This window comes from Acyrthosiphon pisum, chromosome A2 (genome assembly GCF_005508785.2).
Source record: "Acyrthosiphon pisum isolate AL4f chromosome A2, pea_aphid_22Mar2018_4r6ur, whole genome shotgun sequence".
Classification (NCBI taxonomy): domain Eukaryota; kingdom Metazoa; phylum Arthropoda; class Insecta; order Hemiptera; family Aphididae; genus Acyrthosiphon; species Acyrthosiphon pisum.
The window spans coordinates 21027646-21049611 of record NC_042495.1 but is presented as its reverse complement, the minus strand read 5'-3'; the positions used below and the strand labels follow the sequence as shown (position 1 = coordinate 21049611).

At 27.5% G+C, this 21966-nt stretch overlaps 1 protein-coding gene and 1 pseudogene across 1 annotated transcript; both read right to left on the bottom strand.

Annotated features, from left to right (window-relative positions):
* Positions 1-240: 240 nt before the first annotated feature.
* Positions 241-17512, bottom strand: LOC107883888. Its single transcript, XM_029489858.1, has 15 exons — positions 17126-17512; positions 16835-17038; positions 16488-16610; positions 15899-16381; positions 14674-14921; positions 14431-14593; positions 13786-13959; positions 3149-3334; positions 3007-3069; positions 2459-2667; positions 2246-2362; positions 2035-2157; positions 1827-1949; positions 1615-1737; positions 241-399 (listed from the first exon to the last, which is right to left on the bottom strand). Exons 1-15 carry the CDS (start codon positions 17367-17369, stop codon positions 241-243), a joined length of 2742 nt encoding a protein of 913 aa, XP_029345718.1. The 5' UTR covers positions 17370-17512.
* A 3131-nt stretch (positions 17513-20643) lies between these two features.
* Positions 20644-21702, bottom strand: LOC103309587 (annotated as a pseudogene).
* Between the last annotated feature and the right edge of the window lie 264 nt (positions 21703-21966).

Here is a 21966-nt window from a genome sequence, read left to right as displayed (position 1 = left end):
TAATATAATGGTCAGTTACATTTAAATACAAGAAAATTATGTAAAACATAGTCAATACAATCATAATAATATATTAATTTAAAGTTTAATCCATACTGTCTTATGTTTATTTATCGGACCTTATCAATTTATCTATATTATACAAAATTGGCTGAAGTGATGCACATGCTATTTTTGTGAATAAATATAATATACTTGTTTTTAAAAATAATGGTACTTATCAAGATCAATCAAGACTTGTCAAGTCAATTTTTTTTTTTTGGGTGGAGTAATTATAATTGGTCCAACATTATTCAATACTGGTGCCGTATTGGATTGTACGGCAAAACGGACTAAAGGCGTTAGTCGAACAACATGACCCGCACCGACTCGCAAACCACTACTTTGCGACATTGAACCCTGAAAATTCAATAAAAATTAATATAAAAAAACTGTTGATTTAGGTACTAAATTTTATTATATAACCCACAAGTAATATTAATAGCAACGGTGTGCAATTTTATAAAAATAAATAACTCAACTTAAGTTAATCAAATGTTGGCATTAACTTGTCAAAGAGTTAAAAAGTAATTTTTTGTTTTTAACTTATTTAGTTCAAATTTCTATTGTTGTAACTTCGCTTTTTATAGTTAAGTATAATTGAATCGCTAACTGCAGAATGGGGATAAGTCCATTTTTATCAATTTCCATTTTGTTATCATTTTTCATTAAGCTCGCGTAAATACATCGTTTACCTACTGAAGAAACGAGTCAAATCCGACTATCCAAACGCTAAATTTGGAAATTTCAGTCTACTATAGAAAAGGGTCATATTATGATTTCGTTTTTTGTCTCTCCAGAAAAGATAAAAAATTAACCTATCCCCTTTTTGCAGTTGGTGATTCAATTATCCTGCGCAGCAAAGTTAATTTTCTTTTCTTATTATACGTAACCAACAGACATTATTTCATTGGCACTCTTTCTATTTTTATCATTTATTTTATAATAATATATCATTATAACTTGATGTTTCAACAGTGTTAAACGTTTTGGTAAATGTTTATGTAAATCAAAATATTAGGCCACTTTATGAATTAAAAATATTGTAGCTGACATTTTTTGTTAATTTTATTTCCCATCTAAACTGTAAACTTTTAACTTTTAACCAAAGGCAATTTTATTTAATTTATTTAACTTGCTCAACATTGACTTATGTTAAGAGAACACAAGATCGATGAGTTAGAAGTTAACAATTCATAAAGTTATCATGATAAGTTAAGTCAATATGAAAAAAAAAATATTAACTTACCTGAGTTTAAAAAGTAATCTACTTTTTGAAATTAGTATGTGGATCATAAAGAAAACAGTGACTGTGTTTTTTATAATTTCCTACATTTTAATTAACGATTCTATTCAACTTTTTTCATAACGTGCAGTGTATATACCTATTGTACTTTACATGTTTATAAAATATTAAACTATACACATTTCAATTAATAATTAAACAAATGTTCATTTTTTTATATCAAATAGCAATTTAAAGTCATATAATGTACTAAAATATATCTTAATACAAAATTATTTTATCAACAGTAATTATAGAAATGTATGTATAAGAAAGATAAAAATAAGTACCGTATTAATGTACTGGGGAGCAATACTTCGATTTCTTCTTGCAAGAATGTAGTTCTGAAGTATTGACGGCGACTGGTTCTCAGGCTGAGTCTGGGGCTGTGGCTGAATGGTATATGAATAACCCTATGAAAACATTATTTATTTATTGAGAATACAGGCTGACATATTATCATAGAGAAAAAAAATTGGTTAAGAAAGTTAAAAATAAGTACCGTATTATTGCTCTGGAGAGCAATACTTCGATTTCTTCTTGCAAGAAGGTAGTTATTAAATGTTGATGGCGACTGATTCTCAGGCTGAGTCTGGGGCTGTGGCTGAATGGTATATGAATAACCCTTTAAAAACATTATTTATTAAGAATACAGCCTGACATATTATCATTGAGAAAAAAAATTGTTTAAGAAAGTTAAAAATAAGCACCGTATTATTGCTCTGGAGAGCAATACTTCGATTTCTTCTTGCAAGAAGGTAGTTATTAAATGTTGATGGCGACTGATTCTCAGGCTGAGTCTGGGGCTGTGGCTGAATGGTATATGAATAACCCTATAAAAACATTATTTATTTATTAAGAATACAGCCTGACATATTATCATTGAGAAAAAAAATTGGTTAAGAAAGTTAAAATAAGTACCGTATTATTGCACTGGGGAGCAATACTTCGATTTCTTCGAGGAATAGTAATTTCAGCAGGTAATACGTCAAGGGATGTTCTGAACCAGACACCAAGTGGATTGACACGGTTAGATGACTGATTAATTTTGGGTTGTTTATTATTCATATTTGGCCAAAATTCTTCAAAATTTGTTTCTGGTGAATAAAAATTCTTGATATGATCAAGGTTGACCATTTCCCAAGAGACACTATCCAGAAACTCATTTTTGAGAACCTGAACAAAATAACAGCAGAACTTGACATAGGCCAAGTTCCAATTTCCTAATTTTACAGCCAGAGGAATTAAACGTTCAGTATCGCCCTCAAAGTAAAATATTGGAACAAATTTGTTACCATCTATAGAACAATATGGTACAATTGCGGGTACAGCTTCGGGTACAGCTGAATCAGAGTTAACACGTATAAATCCGAATTTTTCATTATGACCTGGAGTAATATTGTTCATTATTTTTTTATAACATACGCCCACGAATGTATAATATTCTTGCACATCCTCTAAAGTGACGATTAAATCTTTTCCCGTGACAAACATTTCTGTCCCGAATTTACAGTCAGTATAGTTTTTGTTGATCTCATTTAATAGCTTGGCTTCATGTGCTGAGATGAAATAACTTTTTATAGATGTGCATTTATACATATTATCTGCATGTAAATAATTTATATATTGGACGAGTAGCTGAGTTTCAGCTATGCGTACTGATACAAACTTCAAATGTTTACCATTAATTACTCGTACAATATAGGGTATGTCGCATCCTCCAATTAACTCCCAAGCAAATCTACCTATATAGTTATAAAAGAACATACAATTTAATGTTTTCATAGGACATTCCAAAACATGAATTATTTCCTAATTGCTTACCTTTTATGCTCTCAATATATACACAATTGTTGGTCATAATTTCTTGATTGCTTGTTTTATTAGTAGCTGGAGGAGCAGCCTTTTGTTTTGCTGCAGCTGTTGCATTTCGTTTATATTTTTCTTTCAATTTACGAGCTATAGCATTCATTTCAGAATCTTTTTTATCTTCGATGTTAATACCTACCACTGTAATTTAATTATAAAAATATGTTTTGATATAATACAATTATAGGTAATATAATATTTTAGAAAATAATTAATGCATTTTACATGTAAAAATGATGACTAATTAAAATAACAAGAAAATAATTCGTTTTTTTTTCATACAATTTTGCTGAAAGTCATGCCCACTAAAAATCAATAAATATTGAATAAATTGAAAATATCAGCAAACAGCTCAAAACGAGTCAAGATATTTTGAAATTTTTTTCAATTATATAAAATGATAAAATAAACATATACTATAAATTTCATGTAGGTATCTTCAGTTATTCTTTTTTGAATCACAACAAAACAAGAAAATCGCTTCGTGAGAAATTGAGTGAATAAATAATGTTGAAAATAAATTGAACTTTAGACGCTTATAAAAACTACCGTGGATTTATGCTCAACTTTTTTAATTTCCACTAACAAAAACATTCGAGGAACCTTGTATTACATTTTTTTACTGCTAATTAAGTAATAGGTATCGAGTACTTATCATGTACACATATATGCTTGTCTATACATAGTAGTTAGCAATCTAGTTTATTATCAATATAATATGTGCATGATAAATGTAACCATATTATAACGTATCATGATAAAGAATAGGTAAATTTTTGAAAAATAATAATTACTAACTCTTTATTTCGGTACCGATTCGAAGTGCACAACAACAATACTAGGTATGCAAGCTGAGGACGGTGCTTTGATAATAAAAACATGGATTGGACATAATATAATACATTATAACGACCGATAACAGTTATCGTACGCAATAAACTTAGATCAAATTGTCCTATGGATAGAGATACTACATTTTAAGCGTGTATGGTGAATACTCCGGCCCACGAGAGTCCATACGTAAACCGCTCATCAATACTGACGTATGCAACGTCTGTCGACCGAATTTTTTCCTACCGTCAGTGGCGTATTTTTGGCGGCGGGGGGGGGGGGGGTGTCCACGGTGTCTGGAATTTTACAAACAAAAATATGTGGTTCATTATGAACTATTTTAATATTATATAAAGTCCTAAACTAATCAGGAAAGAAAATGAATTTAGTTTTAAATAATGTACTTATTATCCTATAATATTTTTAATTATTTATAAAACTGTTATTCTTATAGTATCACTGGTACATTCGATACAAACAAACAAAATATATAGTAATAATTATTAAATTGTATATTAATGTATATTAATATGTTCAAATAATATTATGTTATTATTATCCTATTACAGTATACATGCAATTTATATTTTTATCTTGCGGCTCCGTGCCTTCATGTGTCTGTGTTACTTGTTTTTCCAGCGGGAATTTGTGTATATTTAGATAGTAATATAATACAATGATGTTTTTTTTTTTTAATATATTAATACGTTGGATCTTAAATGTCCATGTACATTTATTTTAAAACATATTATTATTTATCAATTGAATTTGAATCATTTTTCATTTAATCGTCGTGGAAGAAACAAGGAAGATAAAATATACAGTAAAATAGTAATGTTATCATATTATTGTCATTGGTGAGTCACTATATTATTTATAATATTTATTTTTCACAAGTGCACATAATTCGTAAAATAATATTCATTAAAATTAAAACATTATAATTAAGTATGGAGTTAAAGTTATAAATTCAGAAAAGTTATAATATTTATTATGCCTTGTACATTTATTGCGCAGCTCATGTGTTAAATCTTTCTGTATCTAATTCCTGCTCAGTACAAGGAATAAGAAATTGTTTAGTGACAAATTCAAAAAATAGATATTTTTTATATTTTTTATTTTTTATTTTTTATTTTTTTATTTTTTATTTTGTATATCCGAAGCGTAAAGATGTTTTAAATAATGAAATTGAAGAATTTAAAGTGTATAATATTACAAAAAAATCTTTAAAACGACTATGCTCTACTCGGTTAATATAACGGTATCATGCTGTAAATTATTTTCTAGAACTTTTTGAGTGTATTATTAAATCATTGGATTTAATTTCTAATATGCAGGATTCAGACACATCTACAGAAGCGAGTAATTTGCGTTCTTCCATATTACAAGGGGAATTTATTATCTGTTTACGTATTGTAGCTAAAGGATTTGGTCCTGGACTGTTATTATCAAAGCAATTACAACGGATAAATATAGATTTAGTAGAAGCTATGAGCCTTGCAGAAGATACCTTAAAATAATTTCAGACATAACGAAGAAATGTAGATATTGAATTTCATACTATTTTTGAAGATTCAAAAGGTTTAACAAGTACATTTAATGTAGATATATTTATGCCAAGAACAACAGGCAGACAAAAAAATAGAGTTAATATTGTCACCGAATCAACAGAAACCTTTTTTCGAATAAGCGTATTTATACCTAACCTTATTTAGATACATTCATCGAACAACTAAAATCAAGATTTTTAAATCATTAAAATCTGTTGAACAAAATGAAACGACATTTTTGAAGTTGAAAAAAACTTACACGACTGATCTAAATGAATGTCAAGATTCTATTTTATTATCAGAATATAAACTATGTCAAAGACGGTTAAAAAATGTTGAGACTTGTAATTCACCAAAAAACGCAATGGAAGCAATAATACAATGCAATCAAGAAATATAATATAATATATAAATTATCCAAATGTTTTTAAATTTTTACAAATATTTGCAGCATTTACAGTTTCTTCATCATCGAATGAGAGAAACTCTTCTGATTTAAAAAGAATAAAGACTTACTTACGAAACACGATATCTCAAGTAAATATAATTTATTAATAGTTTATTTTATTTATTTAAAATTAATATATTTTAAATTTTATTATAGAAGAGATTAAATGGTTTGGCCATGTTATCGATTCACAGAAATGAACAAATTACTACTGATAATGTTTTGAAGGAATTGAGCTTAAAAAAAGGCGTCTTGAATTTATTATTTAAATTAATTTATATAATACTTTAAGTGTATTTATTATTTTCTATTTTAAAAATTATTATTATTTGCTTTTATTTTTATTTTTAAATTAAAATTATGTTTACAGTAGGTATTTTATACATGTATGTTTTAAATTACATAAAAAATACTACTTTTAATCAAATAAATAAAAAATGTTTCATTACAATATTTGATGAGTATATTATGAACTTAGTGGTAGTAGATTTAAAACAGAGAAATATTGCAACCAATTAACAAATAAGTATATACCTATATTATCTGGACACCCCCCCCCCCCAAAAAAAAACATAGAAAATACGCCACTGCCCACCATAGTGCCATTCCCACCACTCGGCAACGTGAATACAACGACTCATAAAAACACAGCTATTTAATTGCGTTTTGGGGGTGTTTCATGATTCTCCATATTGAATAAAAAAAAACTCGCAAAATATTCATAAAAAAATACTTTGTAAACTTATAACGTAAACGACACAAAAGACCAGTTATAAAAACGAATAAGTCAAATTTCGTAAACGTATTTACTGCTGTCACTACGTATGCACGAATGTCAACGACATCTGTCGGCGATCGTTGTCGGCCGGCTTCCGATTGGTATGATATTTTGCTGTATGGAAGGTGAACCGATGCGCAGCGACGGACGCGTTTTTACGTACGGACTTTCGTGGATTGTAGTATAGCCAGTATAGGTACTACGTGTTGAAGAAAACATTATTGACAAGTTGTGGGACCGATTTCTATTGTGCATGCATGTCAGTACTCGTCGCATATATATCATATATATAACTTAACTAGAGGTGATATGAATTTCACGTGATAACGTTTGTACCAATCGTGTTCGTTAATGCGTGATATATATTGTCTACCTACATATGTTGGCTTCAAATATTTATGCATCTATCCATTGTAATTTGTAAATTATCTAAGGCAAAATATATGTAAGTCAACGTAGAGAAAACACAATGCAACAACAACAATATATCATTCGTTCGCCACGTCAACAGCTGGGTTGTTGCAATGGCCTTCGGACCAACGTGTTAGATACTGTGTTTCACGTCAAACATTGAAAAAAAATTACGTTATCTTATAATATTGTTATAATCATTACCTTGTTCCGCTGGTTCGTTGACAACAGAAGCCATTATAAAAATGAAGTTTTGTTGAATTGAAGTGATAGTGGCTAGTCGCTTGACGGTTGGTGGGAGAGGGAAACGACAAATTACGTTATTCGACAAAAATATAATGCCGTTGGCGGTGGCGAGAAATAATTATCGACGGAAAACCGGCGGCGACGTCAACTTTGTGTGGAAATATACAACAATAATATTATTCGGTGAATGGACACCCAACGTGTCGTGCAGTGGTGGCGGTGGGCAATTCAGGAACAACGGGAACCGTGGAGCGATGCTGAGTGTATCAGAATTGAGCTACGGCGGACGATGTCCAGGCACAAATGAATGAACTCGAACGATGTGTCAGTGCCTGTCGGTTCGACGGCTACGGTGGCACGGTGGAAGGGTGGAGAGTCGCATAGATTTAATACCAGGAGCACGTTGTGCGCGTGCTAGAGTGTGCTTGTGTATACGACAAGCGTCTAGAGACAGAGAATCCGAATGGTTGCAAGATGGCCGACTCTGTTATCATTATCAGCTATCACAGATTTTATTATCAGTTATCACTTTTATTAGGAACAATTTCAAAAAGTATATAATTTTTAATTTCTTACATAAATTTGAACTGGCGTCAGTTACTTGGCCACGTATTATTTAATTTTAATATATCGTGAACGAAATCAATAAAATAAATATTATATCATAAATAAAATGTATATAAAATAAATATTAGTCACACATGCCATTTTTTTTTTTTTTTTTTAATATTACTTATGTATTTTAAATATTTATTTATTTATTTATTTATTAATTAATTTACGCCAGTCGGCATTTACATATATGGTAATATAAACAGTTAGTATAAATGATCTTATAAATGTAAAAATAATTGATTGATAATAAATATTCAAATAATAATGATTTTCAATAAAACTTGTTTCCTATTTCAAAAATATTAATCGAATAAGACTCGCACGAGAAACTTGTAACACACAAATGCATCTCAACTGGTTATTTACTTATACTTTTACAATTGTGTAAATAACTGAAATATAATAAAGATAACTAAACAATAGCACAACTAAAATGAAATGCAATTAAGATACATATAAAATGCATTAAAACCCTGACGACTATAATTCGATGGTTAGAAGGTAAAAGGGCGTAGGTAATTGCCACTTTTTTCAAAATCGATGTTTTTGCATTTTGTTGTAAACGGCATTATTAGACATCGATTAATCGAACCTAAACATCGCTATCATTTGTATACATATATCCAAGAATCGATGTTTTAATATGTGGTCGTAAACGCCATAGAATTGGTGAGAATGAAAAAAACTGGGTGTAAACGCCAAATAAAAGACGTAAACACCATTCAAGGAAATTTGATAAGACGTAAGCATCATTTTTGACGCTTACATCAATTTAACATTTTTGTTAATGGTTTTGTCAGCACTGTAAAAATCATTAAGTGGCATGATAATACAATGAACGTTCGGTTCATTTTAAAACACTAAAACTGATAGGTATTAGGTACCAGAAACCGTCTAACATCTCAAACACGAAATCGAAATTGATTTCAATATTAATTTTTAAGTAGACATTATTATTTTAGTTTTTTGAATGGTTAAACACTTTCTACTCTAATAAATATTTGTCTTTATTGAATGTAATCAATAATATAAAACAAATAACAATATTAAACTATGGAAGCCATTATAGTCAATAGAACATCTTTGGGGTGTAAGAGCCAGGATCAGAAAAAAAAGGGGCGTAAAGTCATTTTTTTTTTAATTGGCTTTAATTACATGAATATATTATGATTATGAACAATTAATCAATACAAAATACGTAAAAACTCATTATAAATCATATTAAGTCTCAAATCAAAGTGTTATACGATGATCTAAGGTTGGAACACAGTTCATGTGAAAATATCTGTTTTTCGACTCTACTGAACAATTTGGAAATTGGCGATTACGCCATTTTACCTTCTAATCATCGAAAAATTATTATAATAGTATACAGTTATAGATAAGTATAATTTCTTTAGAATATACAGTCAGATTTTTACCTAGTATATTTTTACTTGGGGTGGGGGGGGGGTAAAAATATCTGGGGTTAAAAATCGCCTGTTACAGTGTATTAAGTAATTTATATATAACCTATATACGTGGAACCAACCTTGTTTTAAATTTTCAATCCTTAGCTATAAAAGTTGAACATTTTATAAATTTTTAACTACAAAATAATTATTAAATTTTAAATTTCATAAATTTTATCGAAATTTGAAATTTAAATGCTTATAAAAAAAAATTGTGCATATGTATTTTTAATATTTTTCAACTGATGTTGTAACAGTATATGTGGAGCTTTGCATTAATTTTTCACGCTTTTTTACCAATCAAATAAGATTTTATTGATATTTATAGAAAAAAACAACTAAAAAAATTAAAAACTGACTATGTCCGTAAACAGTTCAAAAAGAGTCAAATTATTTTGAAAATTGTATGGTGTATAGAAAATGAAAATATAAAAATTCAGTGAAATTTTCAAGTATCCACAATCATTCGTGTTTTAATTACAACGAAATAAGGGAATCATTACATGAGAAATCGAGTGATTATCAAATGTTGTAAAAATATGAATTTCAAACGCTCATAAAAATTTAATTTGACTTTCATGTGGACATTTTTTTTTTTTTTGGTAGCTAGACAAATTTATGAGAAATCTGGCATTACATTTTCAAATCTTAGATTAAAAACTACAATTTTTTATGAATTCCTAACTCAAAATAATTTGGAAATGTTTGTCATTTTTAAGTATTTTGTCAATATTTGAACTTCAAATGCTTATAAAAAAAATTTGTGACAATGGATTTTTAATATATTTCATCTGTCTTTGAAACAATATATAAGGAGCCTTCTATTAAATTGTCAAGCTTTTATAACAGACAAATAAAATTTTATTGATATTTATAGAATAAAAAACAAGAAAATTGGAAACTGAAAATATCCCTAAACAACTGAAAATAAGTTTAAGTAATTTAAAAAAGGCATGGTATATAGAAAATGTTAATATAAATATTCAGTCAAAATGTAATGTTCCTACGGTCGTTTGTTTAAAAATTGCATCAAAAACAGATTTTGCGTTAAAATTTCCGTTTTTCCTTTATTTTTCTTTTGTTTTTCGGGGCGCTTTTGAAAACTACTGGGAAATTTTTACTTTTGGCACCCCAAAGTGCCAACTAGATTCACTTTCCTATCAGAAAAGATCATACTGTTGAAGAAAATCTAAGCAACATACTGTCTTAAAAGGTGATGACAGACACAAAAAAAAATACATCATTGTAGAATCAATACATTCATCGTTCCACTCAGAATCTATAATATTATATACTTGATAAAACAATTTATTCAAAAAAAATTTGTATTTAATAAAAAATCTACATTTGAAAAATAATTTATATTTAAAAAAAGCTGTATTTATTGATTTTTTTTTGGCTATATGTAAACTGCGCCAAAAAAAAATTACATTATACAATCTGCGACAAAACCGATAAGATACGTTATACAAACTGCGGAAATGTATTTTATATACCTTCTATATACGATATAACTTATAACTATATTATAGTACCTAAATTACATATTATACCTACTTATGTGTACCAAATGTACGTATATCATTTAATTAATTATGTGATGTGTCTTGTGTAGAAATTGGTTAGGTAAATACAAATGTATTTTTAACATGAATATTACCCATAATATTATACTCAATAGAAGTCTCTAAGAGTCTCTTAGAGTATTAGGCGTAAAAATAAAGAAAAAACCAATTTTAAAATTAAAAAGTATTATTATTATAAAAAATTATTTTAAAAGATCGTATAGTTATTGTAAAATCAAAAAAAAATAAAATTTAAAAATTCAACGTTCAATTGCGTAGAATCTGCTTCATGACTATGATCCAAAACTGATTTTTCTTGTATTAGAGTTTTTTCCTTGTTGAAGACCAATTTGGCCTTGCATGTTTTATTAGCGCATTCCCACGTTTTATTACCACTTATTTTTGATTCATATTTAAATTTGAATTTAAAATTGTTTAACACTGTTAATTGTTTGACATTCTGGCTAAACATTGTTGTAAATTCTTTCACGATTCACGTTGAAATAGTATTGAACTTTTAATACTAACATTAAGCACTTGCATTTATATACTAACTAGTATTATCATAAGTAAAGGAACCGATATTATCGATAATATGCTTCGTTAAAACTTAAAAAATCATTTGGATTTACCTTACCAATTTCTACGCAAGACGCGACATCACATTATTAATTAAACGATATACGTACATATTGGTATGTGATTTAGGTACTATAATATAGTATAGGTACATAGAAGGTATATAAAATAAATTGCCGCAGTTTGTATACCTAATGTATCTTATCGGTTTTGTCGCAGATTGTATAATGTAAATTTTTTTTTTGCCGCAGTTTACATATAAACTTTTAGAAAAAGGTTAATTTTTCCACAGTTTACCATCTCCTTTTTTTTTTAACAAATATAAATTTAATATAGGTATATTATATGGTATAATATATAGTTTTTTTTTTATTAAATTCAGATTTTTTTTGAATATAAATTATTTTATCAAGTATTGATTTTTTATTAAATACATTATTTTTTTTAATATAAATTGTTTTATCAAGTATAGATTTTTTTTATTAAATACAGATGTTTAAAAAATATAGATTTTATATTGTTTTTTTTTTTATCAAATATAATTTTTTATTAAATACAGATTGTTTTTAAATATAAATTGATTTATCAAGTGTAGATATTTTTTTTATAAAATGTAGATTTTTGTCAAATATAAATATGCAGTCATTTTATTAATAATTTATATATGTTTATTTTATTAATTATATTTGAATTATTTATTTTTTTACTATTTTTTATAAATAATCTAAATTTGTATATTTAAATTAATTCATTCATTGTTTTTATTTTAAGTTATTCAACATTAATTATTATATTATATTAATCCTTACTACACAAAGTTCGTACCTTACTAACTAAAAAACTACTATAAGCCTGAGTGACTTGCAAATTCTAAAATCAAACTTGCAAAAACTTTCAAATCAAAAGGTGTCGTTTGGTACCGATTTGGACCGTTTCGGACAATTCGGGTGGGCTAAGTGAATTTGGTCCACCCTTGAATAACTCAGAAACCAGTTTCTCACAAATTCTAAAAATAAAAAATGCAAATTCTTGCAAATTACTTGCAAAATATTGTTGCTGCTATGAAGTAAATCCTATTATTTGGGTGGGCCAACTTCACACACGTGAATAAAATAGAGGGAAGCTCCAGCAAATGCGCATTCTAGTCACCAACTCGGCGATGTGAATAGTAAACAGTGAATACTCATTTATATGTACTTTTTGTCAATCCTCACTGATATAGTGATGTGACTTCTAAAAACTGATTTGAATTTGTTAATGTGTCCACTTGAGGTCGATCAGACAACATTTTAAGGTTTTTAATTTCGTAATTTTTAAATATTCAAACAACGTTTATAAGGGTTTAGGAACAACATTTTAAAAAAGTGGCAGGATCGATCTCAAGTACCTAGACTTATTAACGAGTTTAAATCAGTTTTCGGAAGTCTTATCGCGTTATTAGGTCCATCGGTGTGATTGACAAAATATTAGGAACGATTTTGTTGGAATAATTGTCATGAAAAGTGTTGTCTGCGTCTTACAAGTGCGTAATATAGCAAATCGTACGCTTAGGCTACCAAATTTAGCTCCGTTAGTTTAAAAATTACAGTGAAATTATTACAAATTACAGAGAGAGGTCAATTCCCAGACAGCAATTACACGTTATAAAAATACTACCAAAACATTGTAAAATTAATAGCAATATTATAGTAAACGTTTCCGAAATATTGTCAAAAAATTTCAAAACATTACAATAACGTTATCACAAACTTTTTTGGCCACAGGATTAAGGTTAGCATAATCTGATATTAAAAACAGTGCAATAACATTATCCCAATTAAATTGCACTAATATTATATGTAAAACTTTATGATAATATTATTTGATATAATTATTAAAATATTTTTTATTCAACCGTAGAATTCATTTCACCTGATATTTTAATTATGTATGAATTATTATTTTCCATACATTTATAATAACTTAAATATATACAAATTATAATTTTTCTTGAAACCAGCTATAATTTTTTTATTTTAGAAAAGGAACTAATTAACTATATTGACAATTAACAAATAAAATAAAAATGATCCTTTATTTTTAATATATAATAATATCATATTAAAATATATTTTTTACTGTATAGGTTAGGCCAAAATATTAATACATTTTTAATAACTATAATTATCATTTGAGATTTTTTGCTTCTTTTTTTTTTAATTCTAAAAGGTGCATGAGACAGCCAAGTACCCAAACAGTTATCTATGTCTTTTTCTGGAACATTGTTGTATTTAACTGATTTCCTGATTGAATCTGGAAAAAAATAACATAAAATGTTTTAAAAAAATTATATTACATAATATACTGCTTATACTGCTTGGTTATTTAACCAAGCAGTTATCTGCAATGGTGTGGTGATAAATAATAATATTATACCTCTAGCACAAATATGAAAAAAACCACCTACCCTGATTAGTAATTATAACATATCTAAATATATATTATATATATTAAACTAAAATGGTGTACCGTGAAACATTTTCCTTGTATAGTTGTGTGTGAATATCAGAAATTCAGAACTAAGTTTTTTTTGTTAGACAGAAGGCCCCAGAGTCACCCAATACCCAGTATCCATCCATACCTGTAGATTTATACTGACACAATTGCATCGGTTAAGCACCGATTAGCATGCCACTGGCAGTAATTTATTACCAATATTAAATTATGCTAGCACAAATGTAAACTAAATGAAATTGAAACAGCTCATAATTTTTAATTTCTTACCTATTATCACACGATAACTCAAAAGACTTGAAAATGAAAGTTTTTGTTTGAACCCAAATAATGAATAATATGACAAAATGTTATCGTTAAACATGCGTCCAACTACTCTTCGAACACTGTTGCCCAAGTCATTGTTATTAATTAAAACTGATAATTTGGTAACCTGCAAAACCATTTTAATCGGTATTATAAAAAAATTAATATTAAAAAGTTGTTTGATTGAAAAATGATCTGAGTGTGTACCATTGATGTCTTAAAATCATCAATCTTGAGGTTATCTTCCAATGCTTTTAATTCACTTTCACTTTTAACTGGCAATATTTGATCAATATTGAATTTATCATTACATGATGATGTTGAATTTAGATTTTTATTACTAATATTCATTAAGGCTTCAATGTTTGTATAATTTGATCGAACCATATTACTCATTAAGCCAATTTCATACTTCAAATTTATTAAATTGTTCATGACAAATTTTTGAAAATCATCTGAAACATTAAATTTTATACATTTTATAGTATTATATTTTTGTGATTGTATATTCAAATATGTCCTATCGGGTTATTTGGATTATCATGAGAGCCAAATCATTTAGCTGTCCATCAAAATCTATTCAATAATTTTTACATAACAGTTTGAATATGACTAGCATAAAAGAATATAAAATAAAATGTACAACCCCCCCCCCCCCAAGTAGTACGCTGCTTGAAATTTTACCTCTACAAAGAAACTCTATAAATCATAAATAATATGTTTTTGTTAATAAGTGACCATGAGTCATGACAATGATCTAACCGTTTGAAATCAGAAAAAAATTTCTATATATACTAAAAACATATTAATGATGATATGCAAAAATTCTTATATGGGTACTTTATTAGTTATATAATAGTATCTACAGACTACAATAATATACAATTCAGTATGAATCCAATTAAATTTTAAATCACACAATTAATTCAAATATAAAATTTATAAAATGTATACCATTTCTTAATGTTATAGTTTATTTAATATTTCTTATGAATTACACAATATATGAATTTATTATTATTACTTTAACAAGATAATTATTGTTACCTAATGTTTTGAAGATTTTTTTAAAACTTTGACAAAATGATCGATTTAGTTATCAATTTATTTACTTGTGAAATATGAACTATTATGGTAAACCATGGATTGAAAATATTTAATGATATTTATTAGGTATGTGTTATATATATATAATATAATAGTTATCATTGAAAATGTGTAAAATATAATTCAAACATATGGGGAATTATAAATACTTTTGTTGTTTAAGTTATTTTATAACCAATAAATTAACTAACCAATTATCAATAATAGTGTTAATTAATCTATATTTTAATTATAAGATTCTATTGATTGCATTATAACAACCAAACTATAATTATTATATTGATATGTATTATGTATTAAATTAATAAGATAATAGTAAACTTACTATCTGTTTCTTTAAGCCGTATAGAATTATTATCATTAATGGCACTGTTTCCCGAATCAAGTTTTTCTTTTATCAAGTTGCTTGTCGTAGAATCTAACAATTTAAATGTTGTTTTAAATAGTGAAATAATAAGAAATTTATTTTCAAATCTATACCTACCTGATTTCTTACTGTTATTGTCTTCGTCATTTGCAAATAATACTCTTTTTATACGCATACTATTACCATCAATACTTTTTTGAAAAATCATAGATGTATCATCGTCTTTTTCTACACTCCATTTGCCATTAGAAGTATTGATGAACTGAATTTCATGATCACTTGTGTTTATTTTATTTGTATCAGATACAATTTTAATATTGTCACTTGCAGGAGAGCTTAATAAATCTGAATTACTGCCATAACGTCTATAACTAAATTTTTCCCCTGGAGGCAAGTACTTTTTTCCAGCAGAATCATCTTCGCTATCATCGTTGTCAGAGACTGAAAATTACATAGCGTGTATTTAATAATCAATAATACTCGTAATATTCTAAAATAGATTTTTAAAATGTATGAATGATTAAATATAATAAATTATTCAAATTACTTTTATCAAATACTACGGAGTTAGTTATAGGTTTCCAAGTTGAATCTTTGTCAGAATCATCTGCACTACTGTTATCTTCATAATCTTTAACTTTAAGTTCAGATTTTTCTGGAGTAACATGCTCTAAAAAAATGTATACGTATTATTTTAAGGCAATGATAAAAAATTATAACAATAATAATTATAGGCATGGAATATCTGAACAAAAAAGTTAGGTACCTGATAAACATTGTTAAAAAAAAATGGTATGAAGTACACATAAAATCAATTAAATGATTATTAATAATAGGATTAATATTTAAATTATACTATTAAATATAAAAATAGTAATTCTTTAGGTAAGGTACCTTTCTTCAGTCTGTATCTTGGTGGAAAGGTATCAGCTGTTATGTTATGTGATGACTTGGATATTTTTTTTTTCAAGTTAGGAGATAAACTTAAACATTTTCGTCTTCTTAATCGTTTATTTTTGACTCTATCGTCTTCTGTGGTGGATAAATCAGAATTATGTACTGCTTTAATTGACTTTGATCTAGCTTCTGATAAACTTTCTGAAATGTTTGAAAAATTAAAAGAAAAAATTAATTACAAAAATCAATATAAATTAAAATATTAAAAATAACAATATTATATTATACCATAACTTTTTTCTTTAAATTTTCTGGCTGGATAAAATACAAATTCTTTCTCATTTGGTATTTTACGCTTTTCTATGAATTTTTTAATCTGTTTTGGATCTTTAGGCCAAGCACATGTCTTGTTTTTAAACCATATATGTGGAACTGCCTCAACACTGTTGTCATTTAAAAAATGTACAACGTCCCAGAAAGCCATCAGCTGAAATAAATATAAAAACAAATATAATATTATATATGTAGTCATTACTTCTTGATTCGGTAATAAGGTCGCTGTGATGCAGGCACCTAATTAATGTTAGATCTGAGCGAAACGGTTTATTTTTTTATGTGAAGTATAATTATATAAAAGTTTATTTAATCAATATCTAATAACCTGAATGGGCCATTATTGAGACAAATGATCTGATATATTTAATTGGACGTATGAATAATAGGCATAGCTACAAGCTGCCCATTATTATTATTATTTAATATCATCATTTTTTTTTTTTATACTTGTGATTGGCCAATAATTTATTTTCTTTGCAATATTGTTTACTATAAATATATCAAGTATAGTTGGAATCAATTGGATCATCAAAAAATGCTGATTTAAATTTAAAATGCTTTCCAACGATAACAGTCTCGCCATTATTTTGTGCTATAATATTTAAGCATTTCACTATTTGTTGATCTTTGGTTAGAATATAACTATCTTTATCATATTTTATTTTAATATTAATATTATTAAAGCATATAACATAATATTGAAGTCCTGTAATCATTTCCATAGTAGGACCATTTGTGTGTTCTTGTTTTAACAATGGTTTATCATAATTCCGATTAAGATTAATAGATAAGTTTTTCATTTCATCATTAAATCCAGTTGTATCATTATTATGTTTCTCAATATTTCGATTTATTATTTGATGCAAAGGTTTTTCACGTATGAACAAAAATATTGGTAACCAGGGGCGGATTTAACAATTTTCCGCCCCTATGCCAAATTAAATTTGCCGCCCCTGTAAAAAAAAAGCTTACTATTAAACAAAATATCCTCAAATAAATTAATTTTTTCAATACCTCATAATATGCAATTATTTTAGTCTCCAGGGAAACATTCTTTTTTTACGCTTGAATATTTCAACAGCATTATGCATAGTATTCTCCACGTTCTAATCTCATTCCAATGTAAAATGTTCGGTATTTTAATCCTTAAAAATTGAAAAGCGTCATTATGTTTACTTTCTCACGACAGATGATGTATAAAGTTTATCCAAAACAATACTAAGAAAACAATTACTATTTCATAAACAATAAAATAAGCTATAATAAAATACTATTGTCGCTATCGTAGACGAGTTCCTGGGAAAATATAAATATTATTTTGCTGAAAATAAACGAATACAAAATCCACAATTTCAAGATTTTGAAGTGATAGATAAAATTTTAAATTTTATGTACCTAATTTTACAAAATCAAAATAAATATTCAACATAATTTTGCCACCCTCCAAAATTTGTCGCCCTATGAGCCCGCATAATTCGCAGTGCCTTAAATCCGCCCCTGTTGGTAACGTTACGTGACCCTGGACTGAACGAATGCCGTGTATTGGGGTGACCCGTGAAGTTGACGACGATCTCCCGGCGTGAACGACGGCAGCACCGGTGGACAACTCGCGTGTGTTGATGCACCACAAGACACCAATGTTTAATGATAAATTGTTTTTCAAATTTGAAATTAAAATTGCCGGTTACTATCTCCTGTACATTTGTTTGTGGCTAAACACTTTAAAATAGTTATGGATAATTTATGCATACACTAAATATGTGAAATATCCAAATTTTACTTTTAATTTATAGATAATTTTTAAATTTTTATGAATTATTTTTTTATTTTACCTGTATGTCTCTAAATTGGCCATGTACCATATACTTAATAAAATATTATTCTCAACTGTTATTCTCTAACGTACCCACCTGTTCACGGGCACATAGTATTATATCTAATTGTGTCCGTGGACATATATTTGTCTATAGAAAGGGCTCAGCCCGTTCAGTCATAATAAATCGATAAATAAATATATATATGTTACAATCTTATAATATCCATGACTTGTTTTCAATATAAAATACAAATATAATAATTTTTTGCCCATAAGGTTGCTTAAAAAATATTTTTACCTTTAAGTTTGATTATAACATTATGTCACATCAATCTAATATATTAAGACTAAAGTTACAAAACTGGATCTACTGTACTCACATTTGCGTGTTGCTCGTTGTTCAAAGAGAGAAGACAAATGCTACACTGCCATATTTTTAACAAAGGTTTAATTTTTAGGTTATACAATTTTGCTGAGCAAGAATCGAATTTTAATAACGCGGCGGGTTCAACATATTTAAATTGCAAAGAAACACATTACTAGTTTGGACATTGGTATCTTTTCTGAAGGGAAAGTGTATCTAGTTGGATGCGTCAAACAGGTAAAGATTGAATGTTCCCAGTTGTTTTCAAATACGTCGCGAAAAACAAAAATATTATATTTTTGACAAAAATTGATGTTGTTTTGCTGGTGTAACTTATAAAATACAATTTTTAAAACAATTTTACTTTATTTGAGCTCGTTATGGGGATAATACATTTTAATATTTTCGATTAGTTTTGTTTTTAATATTATTGTCAAGAAAAAGTGTCAAAGAACTTGAAAATGTAATTCGGGCATCCTGTTATAGTTTCTATAATATCTGTTCACAAATATAAGAGATACATAGCCACCACTTTTCATGAGCATTTAAAGTTCACATTTCGACAAAATTCATCAACAATTTGCAAATTATTTTGTAGTTAAAAATGTATTAAATGTTCAATTGTATATTTAGCTTATGCTTATAGTAAAAATTGATAAAAATTCATCATAGTAATATTAATTATCAAATTGAATAAAATATGTATACTATTGTTTTACAGGTTGTTAAACCCGTGCCCATTTGCAACTAGGAAAGACAAACTTCTTTGGAAAAAAGGGTACTTATGCAATTACCATAAAGCTTCAGTGGCTGTTATTAAAATTCTTCAACTATCGACAATGGAAATAATTTATGAAGATAATTAATGTAAGTATATCACTTAAGTATCAGATTTTAAACATTTGCCAAGACCAAAAGTCACTTAATAGTTTATCGTTTTTAGTTCACACAGGGGATTATACTTATGTTTTTCAAAACTGAAATATATGATGTACCACACACTGTGGTAACTGCAAAACACTGTGTGTGTAAAACAGACACAACAGATATTATGAGTGTAGTATACAATATGTCCCAATACTATTTAGTGAAAAATAATAAATGACTATAAAGCACTTAAGTTTATTTTTGTGTTCCTTTAACAATATTAAGGATTTTTGTAAAAAATATATTTTATAAATCTGAATACAATATAAAATGTTTGAAAATAATGTTCAATAATACTACCATAAATGATAATGCTATATTTATCATCCCAATGTTTAATGTTTCTTGTTATCTAATTGTAATTTAGTACTTATACTTACTAGCTGCTGCGGCTAGTGTGTATGTATAGCATTGTATACAATATACACCATTACAACCATGATTTGTCATGCGATTTTGATAAGCTGGAAATATAGTATAAGGATTTGGAGCAGAAGTATGATTAAAACCCTTTTTATTGTCTGGTCCATAATCCCCGAGAAAACTCACAATAAGAGGACAACTGTCCAAATCAACTTCCTTATTTTTTAGTATTCGTATATCTAGCAAAATAATATTTGTAAGAACAAAGTATTTGTACAAAGGTTACCTTAATTTAATATCACTTACAGCAGAAGTTTTAGATTTGTACACAACAAAACCCATAGGTTTGTTGTTTAGCAGAACCACAACCCTTAATATGTCACCATACTATAATATTGTATAATGTGTTAGACAAATATTTAAAAAATAATGTTTGTAAATTACCTTAGAAAACAATGATGTTAATTTAGCTATATTATACACTCCTTTTTTCTTCCACATTATTCTTAATATAAATGAACCGATTTTTTGTTTTCAATTTCTTGCTGCCTAAGGTCGTATTCTTTTCTTAAACGTTCTAGTTCTTTCTATACAAATATATGAATTTAAAAAAAAAAAAAAACGAAAAAAAAAATACATATTACCTTGAGGTTGCATATATCCATATTCAAATCGTATTCTTTTTCACTCAATTTTGCAGCAGTTTTAGTATTTACCGACTTGTCATAATCTAACTAAAAACAAGTAAAAATAATTACAATAAAATAACATTTAGAATGCAAAATCAACAAATCATACTTGAGTTGCTGTGTCTGTAAGAATAGTTAATATTTTACATAACCGCAAGAACAGTTGAGCTGCCTTTGGATCATTCGGATTTTTATCTGGATGGAATTGTAGAGCTTTCTTCCGATATACCGTTTTAATCTAATTGAAATAGCAAGTATGAATAGTTATACACGAGGGATTAAAAATTGATATAGGTACCTCTTTTACAGTAGCCGTTTGTTGGATTTCAAGTATTCCATAAAGATCTAAATCTTTCAAAGCAGAATCCATCTTAAACAATATGCAGTATAATACGACTTCTAAACAACAAAATAAACACTATAGGAATATAGGTATTTCATGTTATAAGCGGTGTAAGAGTGTTACGCACTAATTTACCAATATTACGTCTGACAATAAATATTATGATAGGTAGGCAATCATAATATTAATAATTAAGAAAATGTACCAAAAACGAAAATTACGAATTTTTCCGTTTGTTATCAGTTGATGCATTATAGCAGGGGTACAAAACTCCGTGAACTGGCCCGAGTC